Here is a 20317-nt window from a genome sequence, read left to right on the forward strand (position 1 = left end):
AAAAATATACATTGTTTTTCGTAATTTAAATTATTAAGATTTTTTATACATTTTTATTTTAAATGCCTTTAATTTTTATTTATAAAAACATATTACTAATAAAAAAATATTTATTTTTGTCAAAATAAAAAAAAATACATGAATCAAAAAGGAAAATTTGGATAAAAAATACTATTTTTTTCTTTATAACTTAAATTTTTATCTTTCTTACAAATATCTTTTGTAATTGAAAACTGTATTACTTCATAGTATCCAGTTCAATCTGAAATGTGTATTGCTGACCAGATGCTGGTCTTCAATCTACTTTTATTATTGAATTATAACATTTAAACTTATAGAAACAATAATTGAATGAATTAGAGAATACAAGTTTCGACTACGGTGACTGAAAACCCTACGCAGAGTCTTCAAGGAAAGGATAATCAGTGTAACCAACAACAGGATCATGTGTGTAAAATGTTTCTCTGTTGTACTTGTTGAGAGGAGCATCAAGTTCAAATCTCCTCGGCAAATCTGGATTTGCCAAGAAACAAGCGACCATATGCGACAAGGTCTCCACGGTTCTCTTCAAGAGCTTTGTTTCCATCTTCCCTGTCATAACCACTAGCAACAATGAATGTATTGTTGAAAGCCTTCCTCATAGGCAGCAGACTTTCAGAGAATTTTGTATTCCCTGCGCCTATCTTCATTCTTGGCTCAACCATGTGGCAGTAAGCAATACCGTATTTATTCAAGGATTTAACCATGTAGAGCCCTAGTGCTTCAGGATCTGAGTCTCCTGATTCCATGAAGTTTACATGAGGAGATAGCCTTATTCCAACTTTATCTGATCCTATCTCATTCGCTATAGCCTCAACTATTTCCAAAGGGAATCGGCAGCGGTTCTCCAGTGATCCACCATATTTGTCTGTTCTGTTGTTTTACTTGATCTTTCATAAACTGGTCAATTAGATGTCCGTGAGCCCCATGGATCTCAACTCCATCAAAACCTATAAAAATCGCAGAACAAGCTTTAAGTGATGGTGTATATTATTTATGAAACCCATTTTGCAGATGTTCTAACTTCATTCCAACACAAAAACTTTACATTTTTGTTTCGGGTGGGATGAAGCTAAAGTTTCTAAAATGCTGTGCAATCACGTATTGTTCAGCTTGTTAAAATCCTGTAAGAAAACTCAAGAGTTTCCAAAATATCTGAGAAAGAAAGTTTACCAGCTTCTATTGCGTTCCTCGCAGCAATTCTGAAATCATTGACTATTTGAGGGATTTCATCTGTCCTTAGACGCCTCGGAGGTGTGAACTCCATGCCTTCAACTTGAGAAGATATTGGCTTGTCGGTAGAAGAGACCGGAGCTTGCCCATCTGGCTGGAAACCTGCAAATGCCAATAATATAGAAAAATTAATTAGTAACCATATTAATCTTTTCATTTTTTGAAAATGACTTTGCTAATCGTATTAACTAACAAGAAAGTATAACCCATGAACGCAAAGCAGCATTAATCATTGTTACAGATACTGGAAACAGAACTTTAACATGCTAGGAACAAAGAGATTAAAGGCAATAACTCACCGCTATTTGACACCCTCCCAACATGCCAAATTTGACAGAAGAAAATACCTCCTTTGGCATGGACAGCATCCACAATAGGTTTCCATGCTTCGACTTGCTCTCTGGTCCAAATACCTGGAGCATGTAGGAACCTATATATATTCATATGTGAGATTATGAACACACTGAAGTGTCAGTGTAACAAGATCAAATATTGAATTTACGTTGCTCTGTTCCAGTAATCGCAACAAAAAGTCGCCAGCTAGATTGAGTATAGCATCAGGCATGGCTGATGGAATTACCCTTGTGCTGTGTCAGAAACTCCAGTGGCTTCAGATATGAGAAGACCCCCCTTTGTGGCTCTCTGGGAGTAGTATAGAACGGCATGCGGCTGGGGAACATTATCGTAAGACCTCTGTCTAGTCAAAGGTGCCAGGACAATTCTGAAAAAAACATGTAATTAATCTCTGAAGTAGTTGTAATTAAAATGATAGTAGCAGTATATCCATTGCATTAACTATTTATTTAACCTGGGAATTTACATGATTATATTTCCCGGCCATGAGTTGGTGATGAAAACCAGGAAATCAAAGAACAAACAACTATGATGAGGGTAAATTACCAAAAGCTTGTCCCAATAGTAACTAACACAAAAGGTTTTGGATGATCTTATAACAAATTCATTACCCAACATATCAAATGAAACAAGGAAATCGATTTTTAATGATCAACAAGACTTCACAGAAGAATTCTGAATACAAAAGCAGCATTTTGCTGCTGAAAACAGAAAAGCAAACTGAGATCACAGCGTGTCATCTACATCAAACCGTGCAAATTCAAGGAAATGGATAATAGATGAAACCATACTGTACATTAAAGAAAAGGAAGATAACGTGAGTAATCAAGTACCTGTGAGAAAGATTAAACCTGCCCATCTTGTATGGGGTGAGAAGAGGAATCGGGGGAGTCTCAGCAACCATTCTTTCTTGCAGTTGATTACTTGTTATTGTGGTGGTTCACTAAGAACTTGTAGGAGTAGGTATGAGAGAACAGGTAAGCGTAGTGGGCTATTTATAGGTTTAAAAGTTATGACGTTTGAAGGTACGTATTACAGAGGAGGGAACAAATTTGAAAGGTAGAATCCATCTTTATTATAATTATTTTGAACCTGGACGCCGAAATAGAAGAATTCAGATTGTCGTCATTCAGCCCACGGATGAGTTGCTACTGTTCTAATACAAATCACATGTGGTCCTTGTACTATTTCAGTTTGATTAATTGAGTCCCCCAGCTGTTAATTTCATGCATTGTCTGTCCCTCTACTATCTATTCCAGTTCCAATTTGGGTCCTCCGTTTGAGATACCATTAGCTAGCTGAGAATGGTACAAATGAAAATTGAAAATGATTACGAGGTAAAATATTTTCATTTGTATGTATCTTCTATTTTTTATTGAAAAGAACTAGTTTTAGTTTTTAATTAATATTTTTAATTTTTTAATTTATCAATTAATATATTTTTAATTTATTATATTAAAAGCAGACATCAGCTTTTCATTTCCCAGTTAAAAAAAATTTATGATATCGAAAAATAAAATTATAATATTGATTTCTTTTTGTTATATATATATATATATATATATATATATATATATATATATATCTTCACTTTGCTTGAGATGATTACATTTTTTTTTTCATTTATTGTATAGTTTTTTTTTTCATTTTTTGTAAAACATTAAATTTATTTGAGTTTGTCACATGAAATTATAGCAATTATTACTTTATCTAAATATAGTTTCAAATCCTCTAAATCATTTGTAATTTTTTTTACTTCATGCCTTTTCTGCAATCCTTTAGAAAATAATAGATATTTTGGGGTTGGATAAAAAAAAAAATTGTAATGCAAAATTTTTTAATGGTTTTTTAGTTGAAAAAGTTTAAACATGTGAGGATTGACATGATGTGTGACCCAATTAACGTGGTAAATTTAAAGACAAATTGAATGGCTGGTAAAAATATAGTTTGACTAAAAAATAACTATTCAATATGAGATTTTGTTTTTAAATATTGAGATTAAAACATTTAGGATTGATTTGAATCAACTCGGGTTAACCTATTAATCTGTATGTCGGGTCAAGAGACTATAATAACCTCATAAAAAAAATCAAAACAAATTATAAAACTCAATTCTTAATAAATTCAATGCTGAAAGATGAAATTGAAAAACAAATCAATTAAAAAAAGATAAAAAAAAATAAAATTGACTCGAGTCAACTCAAGCTAACCAGCCAAACTCATAGCCTAGATCATGAGACCAGATAGCCCAATAGAAAGCAAATTAAAACAAATTATTAAATTTAATTATCAATCAACCAAATATTGCAAAATAAAATTGAAGAAAGATTCGATTAAAAATGGATATAAAAAATGAATTGAGTCAACTTGAGTTAATATGCCAAACTTGTAACCCGAGTCATGAGACGGAGATAACCTCATAAAAAAAAATTAAAACAAATAATAAAACCTAATTATCAATTAACTCGTTGCATAAGGATGGAATTGAAAAACAAAGTCAATTAGAAAAAGGGTAAAAAAAACTTGAATTAACTCATTAAACTCGTTGTACGGGTCATGAAACTAGGATAACCTTAAAAAAAATTAAATTTCAAAAACAATATGAAGTCCAACCCCTTATATTTTGAAGGATGGAATCTAAATTGAAAAATCAATTAAAAAAAAGAACACAAAAAACGATTTAAGTTAAACCAGAATTACTCGCCAAACCTGTGACCCAATTTATGAAATGATGATAACCTCATAGAAAAAAAATCAAAATAAATCAAGAAAACTAATTTGCAATCTACTTAATATTGAAGGATGAATTTATAGAAAAAGATTTTTAAGGAAAAGGGGGGGGAACTCAAGTTAACTTATCAAACCTACGTCATTCAGGTCATGAGACTAAGATAATCTTATAAAAATAAAATTATAAAAATTATAAATTTTAATCCCTAATAAATATAATATTAAATGATATAACTAAAAAAAAAAAAAACATAAATTGAAAAAAAATTCCAAAAAAAAATAAATTATTCTAGTAAATAGTATTTTGTGATGAGAAAGTACTATAGTACAATCCCCTTTCTTTTATTTTTTTTTATGTTAATTAATACATGCTTTTTTAATAAATTGTAAAAATGTAAAACCGTATGAAACATTACTAAATACATTCAACATGTGAATCTAATAAATGAATTTGATTAAAATTTGTCAAAACCGTTGATTTGATCTTACACTTGTCAAAACCCTCAACAAATACCGTCCTTTTCAATTGTCTTCATCAGCAATCTCCTCCATGGGCATTATCGTCTTTCCCGACCATCTCCTTCATGACTTATGAGACATATTTTGCACTCTTTTATATACAATGCCTTAGGGCTTCTTCAAGGGATTTGCTAAATCAAAAACCCAAATTTGATTAAACCCTACTAGTTAGTGCAGACAACTAGTCTAGTTACATCTATTCCCTTAACACTTTATCATTTGATCAAGTTTTTTTACTATTCATTTGATATATTAAGTGCTTCTCATATCTGTTTTGTTTATAATTAAAAACCTCAGTTTGAGACATACATGATATGTTAGATGAGTTACACATATCTTAATTTATCCATTTTAACATGATTTTTATTTTCTTTTAAAAAAATGAATTTGTAACAAGTAAATAACAAAAATAAAATTTTAAGAAAATTATATATTATTAAAAAAATTTAAAAAATGATTTAAAACTAATAACTAATTCATTTTAAAAATCAAAAGAAATTTGAGAAATTACGAAAGAAAGAAATAAATTAAAACTTCATAAGTCACGTTGAGAAGGAAGTAAAAATGAGGAAAAAAATTTAAAAATCATAATGAGAAATATATGAAAGAACTTAATAAAAACAAAAAGTAATTGATTTATAAAATTAAAAAAGATTGTTTTAATGGTTTTGATTAATTGATTTTATGTTTTTGGAATTCTCAATTATTTTTAACTCCTTTGAATTTTTCTTAATTGTGAAATTATTTAAATCTGATTTTTATTTTCATGTTACAAATTCTTTTTTGAAAACGAAGATCAGTTAATTGAGACAATCATCAAATACGTCCACCATTCTCAGCTGATGGGATCTCAAACGGAGGACCAAATTGTAATTGAAATAAATAGTAGTAGAGGGACAGACAATGCATGAAAAATAATAGTTGGGGGACTCAATTAATCAAACTGGAATAGTACAAGGACCACATGTGCAACTAACCAATGACCTTTGTATTAACCATTTGTTTACGAGGTGGCGTTTACATTTGAAGCAAAACGCAGGAGTAACATGTTTGGGAAGAAAAAAATGGCATTTATTGTTCATAGCCCATTATTTACTATTACGTTTGCAACGTAGAGTGAGAAGAAGCAGCCCAAAGCTGTTTTTTGTGGAGAGTGAATCACCCTCCACTGTTGGGGTCAGCTTCTACTATTGTCGGTTCAAAGCTAATACTTTAAATCGGTTCGATCTAGTAAATAAAATAAAAAATTTTATTTTTTATAATAGTGTTTTATTTAAAAAATAAATTAGTATTTAATATTATTCAATGACACCATATAAATTAAACGGAGATCAGAATTCTAATTTTATTTCTGATGATATTTTTCTTGATGTTGTTGCGTGCTTAAGAAACCAAGGAAACTGTAATCCTTATTGGATGTATTTCATATGTAATGAAATTATAGATAGTTTAATTAACAATAAAAATATTTTATATAAAACATTATTTATTTCATAATATAATAACAATAATTAAATCTATAATATTTAAATTAAAAACCATCAATATTAATATATATATTTTTGAAATTATTTTACAACCTCAATTTGAAAAGCATTCTTAACTAAACACATTAAACTATTTTTTTATTTAATCTCAATTTCAACCACAATTTTAATCAAATATATATATATAAATAGCAAACCAATCTTAACTAAAAAATATTTTTTATAAAATAATTTTTTTTAAATCACAACCATAAAACTACTACAATATTAAATATTAAAGCTGAATGACCACAATCGCAATTCTTCTATTTCTGCGTCCAGGTTCAAATTCATTACCCTTCGAAATAATTATAATAACAATTAATCCAAGGAATATTTTTTTAAAAATATTAAATTTAAAAAAAGACAATTTTTTTTTAATTTTTAAAGACCATGAATTCAACATCATTACCAATGACTGCAGCGTTCAAATTTGTTCCCTACGCTGTAATACGTACCTTCAAACGTCATCACTTTTTTCTTTCCAAGTCAAAATAAGCATATAAATAAAACTATAAATAGCCCGCTACGCTAACCTGGTTCTCTCCATAACTACTACTGCAAGTTCTTAGTGAACCACCACAAGAACAATTAATCAGCTGCAAGAAAAGAATGGATGCTGTGACTCCCACGATGCCTCTTCTCACCCCATACAAGATGGGCAAGTTTAATCTTTCTCACAGGTACTTGATTACTCACATTATCTCCCTTTTCTTTAATGTACACGGTGACGGAGCCAGAGTTTTTTCAATGAGGAGGCAAATTATTAGCAAATACTATATTATATATATATGCATTAGAAATCAATTCAAAACATATATATTAATTCATATCAAGTAAACTTAATTTAAAAATACTTTTAAACTAAAAAAATGTGCATTATAATTGTCGAGGTTGATTTCAATATGACTTTTTCTTTGAACTTGATAGAGTTACATGACTTGAAGCTTTGATTGACTCTTCATCCTCAAAGAACTTACACTTTAAATACTTGTTTAGTGGCATGTTAGTTTAATATGAACCTGCTAGATTTTTTTTTTTTTTATCATCATTAGTGTCTATATAATAATTAATACAACTACACAATAATTTACTGTTAAATAAAAGTAAGTTGAGTTACACAATAATTCTAAATCTTTCATATGAAATTCATACCAAAATACACATCAATTCATTAAAATCAAAACCTATTTCAATATATATCTATATGCATATAATAAATATGTTGATTAAATTATACTTAATCATTTCTAGATATTTAATTAAGGAGCAATACCTGGTGTATGTGTAAGAGGAACAGTTCTTGAAAAACATGATTTCTACTTGATATTTTGCTTACAAACAAATTATATAAAAATATTAAATTTCAATAAACTATTATGTCAATGCAAGAGATGTCAAGAATAATGGTTTTGCATAAATATTAATTTATTCCTTTATAATAAAAAAAATATTTAATTGATTAAATTAGCAGATTTAAACATTTATTTTCAATATATTTGAACATATTCATATCAAAACCCCTAAATTATCATAAACCCTAATATTTTTAATAACTAATTATAAAAGAATAAAATTAAAATTAAAATTAAACAATGAAATAAATAAATAAAATAAAGAAAATTTACCTAAAATATAAAGAAAAAAAAATAGAGTAATTGCTTATTTGATGAGAAATTTATTTACAAGAGAGGCAGAAACAAGAACTCATATAAAAAAAAAAAAAAAAAAAAAAAAAAGTGGAACAGTAGCTCATGAAAATAATAAAATAGCAAAGATAGGAACGCCAAATACTCTTTGTTAGTCAAGAGACTCTATATTTTTAAGCTGGTCCGTTGATTTGATATAAAAACAAAAAAGAAATTGAGAAAAATTTAGGGAATGGGCTGTGTGTATATATATTATATTATAATAACAACTTTCCTTTTTCCGTGCACTAAGAATTCACTAACTTAATATATTAATATTTAAAAAAAAAAAAAGTTAAGAACTTAAGGGGGGCAATTGCCCCCTTTTGTCCCTATGTGGCTCAGTATGGTTTCATATATTATCCATTTCCTTGAATTTGCATGGTTTGATGCAGATGACACGCTGTTATCTCAGTTTGCTTTTCTGTTTTCAGCAGCAAAATGCTGCTTTTGTGTTCAGAATTCTTCTGTGAAGTTTTGTTGATCGTTAAAAATCGATATGTATGACACGAAGAAATTAGTATATGACCTTTCCTTTTTCTTTCTTCTTGATTATTCTGTTTCATTTGATATGTTGGGTAATGAATTTGTTATAAGATCATCCAAAATTTTGGCTATTGGGTCAAGCTTTAGGTAATTTACCCCTATCATAGTTGTTTGTTCTTTGATTCCTGGTTTTCATCACCAACTCATGGCCGGGAAATATAATCATGTAAATTCCCAGGTTTAATAAATAGTTAATGCAGTGGATATACTGCTTTCTTTGAATATCATTTTAATTATAACTACTTTGGTGATTTCATGTTTTTTTCAGAATTGTCCTGGCACCATTGACGAGACAGAGATCTTACGATAATGTTCCCCAGCCGCATGTCGTCCTATACTACTCCCAGAGAGCCACAAAGGGGGGTCTTCTCATATCTGAAGCCACTGGAGTTTCTGACACAGCACAAGGGTAATTCCATCAGCCATGCCTGATGCCATACTCAATCTAGCTGGCGACTTTTTGTTGCGATTACTGGAACAGAGCAACGTAAATTCAATATTTGATTTTGTTACACTGACACTTCAGTGTGTTCATAATCTTACATATGAATATATATAGGTTCCTACATTCTCCCGGTATTTGGACCAGAGAGCAAGTCGAAGCATGGAAACCCATTGTGGATGCTGTACATGCCAAAGGAGGTATTTTCTTCTGTCAAATTGGGCATGTTGGGAGGGTGTCAAATAGCGGTGAGTTATTGCCTTTAATCTCATTGATGCATAAATTTTAATTCTGTTCCTAGTATGTTAAAGTTCTGTTTCCAGTATCTTTAACAATGATTAATGCTGCTTTGTGTTCATGGGCTATACTTTCTTGTTAGTTAATATGATTAGCAAAGTCATTTTCAAAAAATGAAAACATTAAAATGGTTACTAATTAATTTTTCTATATTATTGGCATTTGCAGGTTTCCAGCCAGATGGGCAAGCTCCGGTCTCTTCTACAGACAAGCCAATAACTTCTCAAGTTGAAGGCATGGAGTGCACACCACCGAGGCTTCTAAGGACAGATGAAATCCCTAAAATAGTCAATGATTTCAGAATTGCTGCGAGGAACGCAATGGAAGCTGGTAAACTTTCTTTCTCAGATATTTTGGAAACTCTGAATTTTCTTACAGGATTTTAACAAGCTGAACAATACGTGATTGCACAGCATTTTAGAAACTTTAGCTTCATCCCACCCTAAACAAAAATGTAAAGTTTTTGTGTTGGAAATGAAGTTAGAACATCTGCAAATTGGGTTTCATAAATTCTATACACAATCACTTAAAGCTTGTTCTGCGCTTTTTATAGGTTTTGATGGAGTTGAGATCCATGGGGCTCACGGATTTCTAATTGACCAGTTTATGAAAGATCAAGTAAACAACAGAACAGACCAATATGGTGGATCACTACAAAACCGCTGCCGATTCCCTTTGGAGATAGTTGAGGCTATAGCGAATGAGATAGGATCAGATAAAGTTGGAATAAGACTGTCTCCTCATATAAACTATATGGAATCAGAAGACTCAGATCCTGAAGCACTAGGGCTCCACATGGTTAAATCCTTGAATAAATACGGTATTGCTTACTGCCACATGGTTGAGCCAAGAATGAAGATAGGCGCAGAGAATTCAAAATTCTCTGAAAGTCTGCTGCCTATGAGGAAGGCTTTCAACAATACATTCATTGTTGCTGGTGGTTATGACAGGGAAGATGGAAACAAAGCTCTTGAAGAGAACCGTGCAGACCTTGTCGCTTATGGTCGCTTGTTCTTGGCAAATCCAGATTTGCCGAGGAGATTTGAACTTGATGCTCCTCTCAACAAGTACAACAGAGAAACATTTTATACACATGATCCTGTTGTTGGTTACACTGATTATCCTTTCCTTGAAGACACGGCGTAGGGTTTTCAGTCACCATAGTTGAAACTTGTATTCTCCAAGTATTTTTGTTGTTGTCGTCTAATTGCTTTCAATTGTTGTTTCTATTAGTTTAAATGTTTTGTAAACAATTAAAATAGTTATAATTCAATAATAAAAGTAGATTGTAGACCAGCATCTGGTCAGCAATACACATTTCAGATTGAAGTGGATTCTATGAAGTAATTCAGTTTTCAATTACAATAGATATTTGTAAGAAAGATAAAAATTACCTTAACTATTACGTCCACCATTCAGATTGAAGTAGATATTTTTGTTTCATCTAATAAAAAGGAGACCTTTAAAAAATTAATGAAAAATATAAAACATGGAGTTCCAACCTCGTTTTTTTAAGAAAATCTAAAAAAGATATTGGTTATTCTTAAAGAAAGATAAAAATCACCCTTAAGACATCCTTTTTGAGAAAAATATTACCTTAACTATTTTTTTCTTCTATATTAATTTTACATGTCATTTACTGTCTAAATTATATTCTCAGCTTTTTCACAAATTATTTAGTTTTATTGATGCTCATCAAGTTAATAACGGACTAGAAATCATAAATCTCGCAACTTGATGATTGATTTTAGTTATATATATATACACTTTTTATCATCATTATTTATTATTTATTTTATTACAAAACAAAGTAGAAAAGAATACCATGCTTGTTCCGCATCGGACCCTACTCAAATGATACTTGTGGACTTACTATTGACCTTGTTATTGGTTTAAAACATCATGATAGGCCTATCTTGACCCTTAAAACTTGAAGACATGTCAACCTAACCATTAAAATCCAAATTTAAGCTTAATAAAAACTTAATGCTAACTTGACCAAAACTCATCAACCCATTATTAAACTTGTTTTTAAGGTTCAAAATATCATGTTATGTCTATGTTGGTCTCTAAAAACTAGAAGACATATCGATCTGGTTGTTAGGACCTAAATTTCATATAAAAAAACATGACTTTACTCATCAACATTGTTTTTTAATTTTTTAACAAATATTTATATGCGCATATGTATGTAAAAAGAAAACGATGCAATTTTATAAAATTAAATAACATCAATGTGAAAAAAAAATCAAAATAAAATAAAAATGCATGAATAGCAACCATGCATGAATAGCAACATGTGTATTATTTGCATTTGTAAATAGTAAATAAGGAGGAAGAAATGAGAAAGAAAAAGAACCTGACTTACCTTGAGGCTTGTTCTAAAAGTGGAAGGACTTGCTTTGGTGACAATGACTATGGTGTGTCGACAATGGTATCGTTCTCGAGTGGTTTTCTCTTTCTACTTCGGGTTTCTATTTCTTTTAGGTTTTTGCCTTTTTCTTTGTTTTTATTGTTTTCTTTCTTTCTTCTCATTCTTTCCCTTTTGCTATTAGTCGGTTCAGAGCACCTCTATTTATCTATATTCCTAACCTAAAACTCTTTTTTTTTTTCTTCAGATTTAAGATTTCTTTTCTCTTTATTTTCTACTTCTTCTTTTTTCCTTTAATACCATTTGGCTTAGATGAAATTCATTTTTATTAGCTCAAATTCTCATTTTCTTCTCTCTCTCTAACTTGACATTTTCTTTCTCTACCTTTGCTCTTTTTGTTTCTTGCTTTTCCCCTTTATTTATAGGTAAGAATGAAGATCCTAGAACTTTTCTTTGTAGCTTAACCATGGCTATTAGTTTCCTTAGGTTAATCTCAACACTTTTATATAATTGTCACTTTGGTAAAGCATGCTCAATTGAAGGTTAAACCATGTATTTTGGTTGAAAATGTAGTACACATGCATATGAGGGTAATGTAGTACACATGGAGAGAGAAAACAATTGGCCAAACTTGTGCCAAAACTAAAAAATAACAATTGCAAGCTGCTATAAGAAAAAAAAAAAAAAGGGTATTATTAACCTATACACCAAAATAATGTTATTTCGATGCATTTTTTTTCTTTTTGTTATATGTTATGAAATGATATTGGTTTGATAAAAATGCATAATTTATTTTAATATAATTTTTATTTTTAAAAAATAGGCCTCTCAATTTTCCAACCTTTCTGAATTTGGTTCTTGGATTTTTAATTTTTAATTTTTTGTAAAACTCCAACCCTTTTCTCAATATTTCTTCTCAATTTCATCCCTGATTATATTAAAATAATCCCTCAATATAAGCATCCTTTCTAATTCAGTCAAAAGCTTTTTATTTTTAGCCATTTTAAACCTTTTTCTTGATGTGATCCGACCTATATCAAAGGATGTAATTGAAGTTCTAGATGGGCCAAAGATGCAATGATCGTGAGGGTTATTCTCTTTGGTTTTGTGATTACAAGTACAATGATGAGAATACAGTATCATTTGGTACACTGAACAAGGTAGGTGGTTTCCTTCAGTGAATTAATGGACTTGGCTCGTAAGTATGCTTTTAGGAAGATGCTGGCGATTGGCTCAGGACCACCCTTCAGGGTGAAGGGGTTGTGGCATTTCCATGGACAAGAGATTCCCCAATTTGGGATAGATGAGTGTTATGACATGGAGCTATATGAGTGGAAGAAGGTTGACATCACAAACAAGGAATAGAAGAAGCAAGTGAATCAAATGATCAAAGACCACGAGCCTTTTGAGGAGGAGCCTGTTACAAGCTGAAGAAGGAATAGAAGATAATGGCAGGCTTTAATTCAAAAGAAAGCTATTGGTCAAATTATCTTTAAACGCACCATATTGTGTTATTAAACTCATCGTTTGGATGAGTCAATACTCATTGTTTTAGTAAGGCTCTTTTTTCTATTACAAGTATGTTACAAGAGGAAGTATATATAACATGCATTTATTGCATGTAAAGGGCATAATATACAATGAGAAATGAATGATTTCCTGGAATTAAGGAACACCCTTATTACACCTTCTTCTGCTCTTTATCACTCCCTACCACGATGGCCAAGCAGTAACACAGAATCCAACCATCCTTTAATTCATCCTTGCACTTCTATATTCCCGATGCAGAATTCCATAGTAATAGGATCATTAAGTGTTTCACACGTAACAACTGGTATTAGAGCCAACAATCCTCGGACTTCCACCATGCCACCAGAGACGAGAACAACATATCTCAAACGCATTGAGGACTGCATGGCAACTGTATCTGAGGACCACAACCAAAAGTATGAGCTGTTAGTCGACATGTTTAAGGGACAAACTTTGAAGCTGGATCAAACCATCGAGAATCAAGGTGACCAGATTAAAGACATAAGGAATATGATGGGCACTATGGCACAACAACTAGAGTTAACCTTGCAAAAGATCTCCCAAGCCCCAAGCAGCTCAAGTCTTAGCAGAGACAAGCAGCAAAAGGCAAACATTCTTCCTAACTTTTCAAATTCTTTTGAATTACAACACGTAAAAGTTAGGATAATGTTCTATTCACTACCTCAGTTTGTCCATCTGTTTAAGGATGGCATGTTGTCGAAAATAAGAGTTTAGTTCCCAACTTTCCCCATAAGGTCTTCCAAAAGTAACTGAGGAACTTAACATCACAATCTGACACTATACTCTTAGGAATGCCATGAAAACGTACAATCTTCCTAAAGAACAAGTCTGTGATATGAGATGTATCATCTGTTTTATGGCATGCAATGAAATGCGCCATTTTAGAAAACCTATCCACCACAACAAAAATAGAGTCTACCTTTCTTTGACCTAGGTAAACCTAAAACAAAGTCCATAGAGATATCTACCCAAGGTTCAGTAGGCATAGGTAATGGTGTATATAGTCCATGCGGTTGTACTCTAGATTTTGCCTTTCTACAAGCAATGCACTGTTCATAAATTCGTTGCACATCTCTTTTTATCTTTAGCTAATAGAAATGCTCATGCAATACATCCAAGGTTTTTGCGACCCTAAAGTGACCCATTAAACCACCCCCATGTGCTTCACGAACAAGTAATTAACGCAAAGAACTAGTAGGAACACACAATCTATTCTCTTTGAACAAATAACCATCCATCAAATAAAACTTACCAAAAGCCGAATGTCCACATGCATTATAAATCTCAGCAAAGTCAGAATCATTATCATACAATTCCTTCACATATTCAAAACCTAACAATCTAGTATTCATGGTGTGTAAAAGAACATACCTGCGCGAGAGTGCATCAGCTACGATGTTCTCTTTCCCTTGCTTATACTTGATTACGTAAGGAAAGGTTTCAATGAATTTAACCTATTTTGCATGCCTCCTATTCAACTTACCTTGTCCTTTTAAATGTTTCAAGGACTCATGATCTGAATGGACTACAAACTCTTTTGGCCATAAGTAATGTTGCCATGTCTCAAGTGCTCTTACCAAAGCATAGAGTTCTTTGTCGTAAGTGGGATAGTTCAAGGTCGCTCCACTTAACTTCTCATTGAAATACGCAATAGTTCTCCGATCCTGCATCAAAATAACACCTATTTCTATTCCAGATGCATCACATTCTATTTCAAATGCTTTCGTAAAGTCAGGTAAAGCCAAAACAGGTGCAGAACATAATTTGTCTTTCAAAAAAACAAAAGCCAACTCTTGTTCCTCCCCCCCATCTAAACCCAACTGACTTTTTAACAACTTCATTTAAGGGCGCAACTATTGTGCTAAAATCTTTCACAAAACGCCTGTAAAAACTAGCTAACCCATGAAAACTCCTTACCTTACTTACCGATTTGGGTATAGGCCAATCCCGGATGGCCTTAACTTTCTCCTCATTCATCTCAATACCCTGTGCAGTTACAACATAGCCAAGAAACACAATTTTCTCCATGCAAAAGGCACACTTTTTAAGATTAGAATACAATTTCTCACTAAGCAACACACTAAGTACATTACGCAAATGATCAAGATGCTCAGTTAAGTTCTTGCTATATATCAAAATGTCATCAAAATACACAACCACAAACTTACCTATGAATGCACGCAACACATGATTCATTAAAAGCATAAACGTATTAGGTGCATTTGTAAGTCCAAACGACATTACTAACCATTCATACAAACCATGCTTAGTCTTAAATGTTGTTTTCCACTCATCACCTTATTTCATCCTAATTTGATGGTACCCGCTTTTCAAGTCAATTTTAGAGAAAATACAGGATCCATGTAACTCATCTAACATGTCATCAAGCCTAGGAATGGGATGTCTATACTTTACCGTTATGTTGTTGATGGCTCGACAATCAACACACATCCTCCATGTTCCATCCTTCTTTGGCACAAGTAGCACGGGTACAACACACGGGCTCATACTCTCATAAATGTAGCCCTTTTCCATCAGCTCATCAACTTACCTTTGAAGCTCCTTCATCTTCTCGGGATTGCTTCTATAAGCTGATCGGTTAGGAATTAAAGCTCCGGGTACGAAATCAATCTGATGCTCTATCCCCCTCAATGGTGGTAATCCACTAGAATTATTATCGGAAAACACATCATCAAACTCCTGCAACAAAGAAATAGCAACACTAGGCACAATATGATCAAGATAATTAGTATTAAAGTAAGCCTCTTTATACATAAGTAAAATCATTGGCTTGTTTGTAAAAAATACAAATCTGACCTCATCCTCTCTAGCATAAAAATTGGGTTGTTTCTTTAGTTTTTCCACACAATCCTCATCACACTTACTGACTTTCTTCACTCCTCTTGTCTTACCTCCACTCTCGACCAGATTTTGGTGTTTTTGAGGTGTGGTCGAATGGTTTGATTTGTTTAGAGTGTTGGCCGAATATTTGCTTATGTTTGGATGGGTGGCCGAATGGGTTATGGTGGTTTGGGTTCTAGCCGAATCTGATGTTCTTCTCTCCCCTTGTTCCTCACTTTGATTTTCTCTCCCCATCGCCTCATGCTCACTTTTTAGCTTTATTTGATCATCATACACCTGTTTGGGTGTAAGAGGTATAAGAGTGATGGTTTTACCATCTTTTACAATGGTATACCTATTTTTAACCCCATCATGAATTGCTTTCCTATCATATTACCATGGTCTCCCCAACAAGATGTGACTTGCTTGCATTGGTACCACTATCATTCAGCCATTGCAATCTATATGGTTTAGCATGCTTAGCAGTACACAAATTTAGTTTACTAACAAGGGTGGCACTACAAACATTAACACAGCTTCCACTATCTATAATTAAAGCACACACCTTGCTTTGTACATAACAACGCGTATGGAAGATGTTCTCCCTTTGTTCATTAGTATCATCTTCTTTGACTTGAACCTGAAGTGTTCGCCTTATAACTAAGGACTCCTCAACTGGTAATGCTAACTCATCCCCATCATTATCCTCCAATGGTAGCATGCCTTCACAATCAGAATTGTCACTTTCAGATTCCACATCACCATTATCTCTAATCATCATGATTCTCTTGTTTGGACACTCTGAAGCATAATGTTCATGTCCCTGACACCTGAAACATTTAACATCACGAGTACGTTTAGGTTGAGTTTCAGATTTACCTTTGGCATCAGTAGGGACATCAACTTTAGCCTTTGGTGGTTCAGTTCTAGAAGGACCAAAGGATCTTGACCGGACAATACCCTCTCTTTTTAGATTCGGCTTCCAAAATAATGATGAACCTGAATTAAACGCTGGCCGAGCATGCCCCTTTCTAAGTTGTCTTTCCACCTTCATTGTCATGTGAACCATGTCCTTTAGCTCCATATAGTGTTGTAGCTCAACCACATTAGCAATGTCTCGATTCAACCCATTAAGAAATCTAGCCATGGTGGCTTCTCTATCCTCAACAACATTAGCCCGAATCATTGTTATCTCCATCTCTTTGTGATTCAGACCTTAGAGCTTCAGATATAAGTCTCTGTAATAGTGGTTTGGCACAAATCATCTCCTCATTAAGACTTTCATCTCCCCCCAAGTCTGAACGGGTCGCTCCCCATTCCTCCTCCTACTGATCACAATCTGATCCCACCAAATCAACGCATACTCCGTAAACTCAATTATCACCAATTTCACCTTTTTCTGTTCAGAATAGCTATGGCAATCAAAAATCCAATCTACCTTTTTTTCCCACTCCAAATAAGCCTTGGGATCGTTTTTACCTTGAAAGGTAGGAATTTTCAGTTTAATGGTGTTCAAGTCCCCATCCATATCTTCATAAGTGCTAATGCCACGGAAATTCACATTCCTCATAGCCCTGTTCGGTCCAGACTTGATTTCTTTGCCAGCTGATGCAAAATCATAGTCATCTTCACCCCTATCTGCGTTTTCATCAACAAACTCTTCAAAATTAGATTTGACATTCTGTGCCGCCATACGGACCGTATTTCCCCAGTGATCAGCCCCACTATTTTGTTGCTTTATCGAATTCACCTCATCTTTTAGATCCTTGTACGTCCTAAACAACAGCTCAAATTGCTGGCTTATGGATTGCAATTGGAAAGCTGCGTCAACGTTTTGTGTCGCTAATTCGTTGTTTTCAAACATTCTTTAAATCTGCAAAATTTGGTCAGTAGCACAAATATATTCTCACACCTCTTGTGTATCACACAAAACAAAAATCAAGGCTTTTCACTCTATTAAGCTCTCTACGCCTTTTACCTCACAACTTGTTTTCTTTTGGTTCTTTAGGAACTGAAATCAACAAATCAAAGTCAGTAGCTTTTGCGGCACACTCTAATTATAAATTTCAGACTCAAGAATAAAAAAATATATATACTAAAAACAAAGCAAAACAAAACTACGATTATGATTTTGCGAGTAGCAATGTAAATTCGTGCGAATTATGGACGAAATGAAGACAAGAAATAAAACAAAAGTGAATATTAGCGAAAACAATTACTTGACTCCTAGATAACCCAAATATAAGAGAAATTAAAAGATTCAGACAAATCTAAACAGTATAGATCATGTTCTCAAACTTGACGCAAATCTATCCTATTACGCAATTTTTACGTAACAGAATTGAAACCCAGACCAAACGATCTCCAAATGACCTCAAATTCAATATTTAGTAATAAAATACTATGAAAACACCAAAATCAATTTATAGGTCGTTCTCTTATGTCTAGGTACCCAAACCCCTTGTATGATCAGTTTGCGGCAGAATTGAACCTCCAATTAAAACCTCCAGAAACGGATATCAAAATAATCCTAAATTTAATATATGATGCGATCGTATACCCAGTACTTGGAATATGAAATTTCAATAGATTCCAAGGTGTTTTTACTAGGGTTCACTAAGAGTAGTGTTTCTACGGTAGAATTGAAACTCGAATTCAAACCTCAAGCAAATAATATCAAAATAAGCCCAACTTTGATATATCATGCGATCCCACCCCCAATAGACTGAATATAAAGTTTAAATTGATTCCGAGGTGGTTTTCTTATGGTTCACCAAGATTTGTGTTTCTGCAGTAAAAATTGAATGATCCTTCAAATTTCAACTAATAACTCTTTTCTCTATTTCTTTCTGTTTTTTTTTTCTTTTTAATAAACTGATATGATTAGAGACAGTAACCAAATGAAATATAATTTTTTTTTTTTTGCTTAGATGACACAGACTCGAAGAACAAAAAGATGGACACAAACACTGAAAAACTTAAGGGAATACTAAAGAAAAAAAAACGAAAATAACAGAGTGATATGACCTTGTTTCAGAGCCTAGCTCTGATACCAACTGATGTGAACCTCATGATCACGTGGTCACGAAGCCAATTAATCTTCGATAAGTCAGATTCAGTTCGTTCAAGAACTGAAGAATGCAAGAATCACTCTTACACGTTAAAACTGAAAAATTCAGAATAATAATCATCAAAGCTGTTGAAATTTTGGCCTACATGAGTTTAAATAGTTTTAGAAAAGTTAACCCTAATGGACCCCTTATGTGGACTTATATGAGGTCCATTCAAAACTGGCCCAAAACTCTAAACTGAAAAGCCCATAACTTCATCCAAACAAGCCTTGGATCCTAGCTTAAAATAAAGTATTAATTAAGCCCAAACAAGCCTTGGGCTGTAGCTAACAAAATAAAATAAAGCCCCTAATATTAAATCCATGTTCTGCCATGAGAAGAAGAGAATGAACTAAAATAGTACAGAATTGATTGAAGCCCCTTAATCCTAGAAACAAAAGGAAAAGGTAGCCACCATGTTGTTTCCAAGTTGTAATAGGATTCTTTTGTTTCCTTTGATGTCCTCATCTCATGACCCAAATAAGGTTGTATTGGACCCCTCTTACACACGGATAAGATGTACTAGGATCTCCTCTTGATACTCCAATGGACCTTCCAATTCTAACTTGGTGGAAACCTTCAAAACCAATGCATTCAATGCGTCTTTCAATGTCTTTGTCTTGGACCGAGTCATTGGTCCATTTGGAACTTGTAATGGGTCCTTGCTGGTGTTTCTGGGCTGGTCCGCATCACAAGCAGCCTCTGTATTTTGACAGAGCAGATCTCAGGAACAAGAAGTTGAGGGAGGATAGATTTGCAACCTATAAGGTACACAAACCAAAACACTTCTTTCCCACTTTCAATAGGGAGATGTACACAAGTGGTTGTTTAAATGTACACAGTATTTTGAAATCGAAGAGGTAGCAAATTCTTAAAATTACAAATAGCTTCATATTATTTGGATGGAGTTGCGTTATACTGACATCAGAATTTCCTGTAGAGTTTGGAAGGATAGAATACATCCTAGGAAGAGTATGTCGAAGCCATTTGTTACAGATTTGGTGGTAGACAGGATCCTCTAGAGGAGTTGATGGAGTTGAGGCAACATGGAGATCTAGAATAATATATCC

At 32.8% G+C, this 20317-nt stretch overlaps 1 protein-coding gene and 1 pseudogene across 1 annotated transcript; one reads left to right on the top strand and one right to left on the bottom strand.

Moving 5' to 3' along the window:
• Nucleotides 1–289: 289 nt before the first annotated feature.
• On the bottom strand, nucleotides 290–2590 carry LOC118040683 (12-oxophytodienoate reductase 2-like; annotated as a pseudogene).
• A 4381-nt stretch (nucleotides 2591–6971) lies between these two features.
• On the top strand, nucleotides 6972–10705 carry LOC118040684 (12-oxophytodienoate reductase 2). The gene is made up of 5 exons (XM_035047685.2): nucleotides 6972–7084; nucleotides 8904–9044; nucleotides 9195–9325; nucleotides 9543–9704; nucleotides 9928–10705. Exons 1-5 carry the CDS (start codon nucleotides 7014–7016, stop codon nucleotides 10518–10520), a joined length of 1098 nt encoding a protein of 365 aa, XP_034903576.1. The 5' UTR covers nucleotides 6972–7013; the 3' UTR covers nucleotides 10521–10705.
• The last annotated feature ends 9612 nt before the right edge of the window (nucleotides 10706–20317 follow it).

Source organism: Populus alba, chromosome 13 (assembly GCF_005239225.2).
Source record: "Populus alba chromosome 13, ASM523922v2, whole genome shotgun sequence".
NCBI classification, from domain to species: domain Eukaryota; kingdom Viridiplantae; phylum Streptophyta; class Magnoliopsida; order Malpighiales; family Salicaceae; genus Populus; species Populus alba.

Excerpts from the sequence above, each read along its gene's own strand:
- LOC118040684 (XM_035047685.2), top strand. The coding sequence starts at position 7,014 with ATGGATGCTGTGACTCCCACGATGCCTCTTCTCACCCCATACAAGATG. Across the intron at positions 9,045-9,194 it reads GTTTCTGACACAGCACAAGG|GTTCCTACATTCTCCCGGTA; the intron begins GTAATTCCATCA and ends GAATATATATAG. Across the intron at positions 9,326-9,542 it reads TGGGAGGGTGTCAAATAGCG|GTTTCCAGCCAGATGGGCAA; the intron begins GTGAGTTATTGC and ends TGGCATTTGCAG.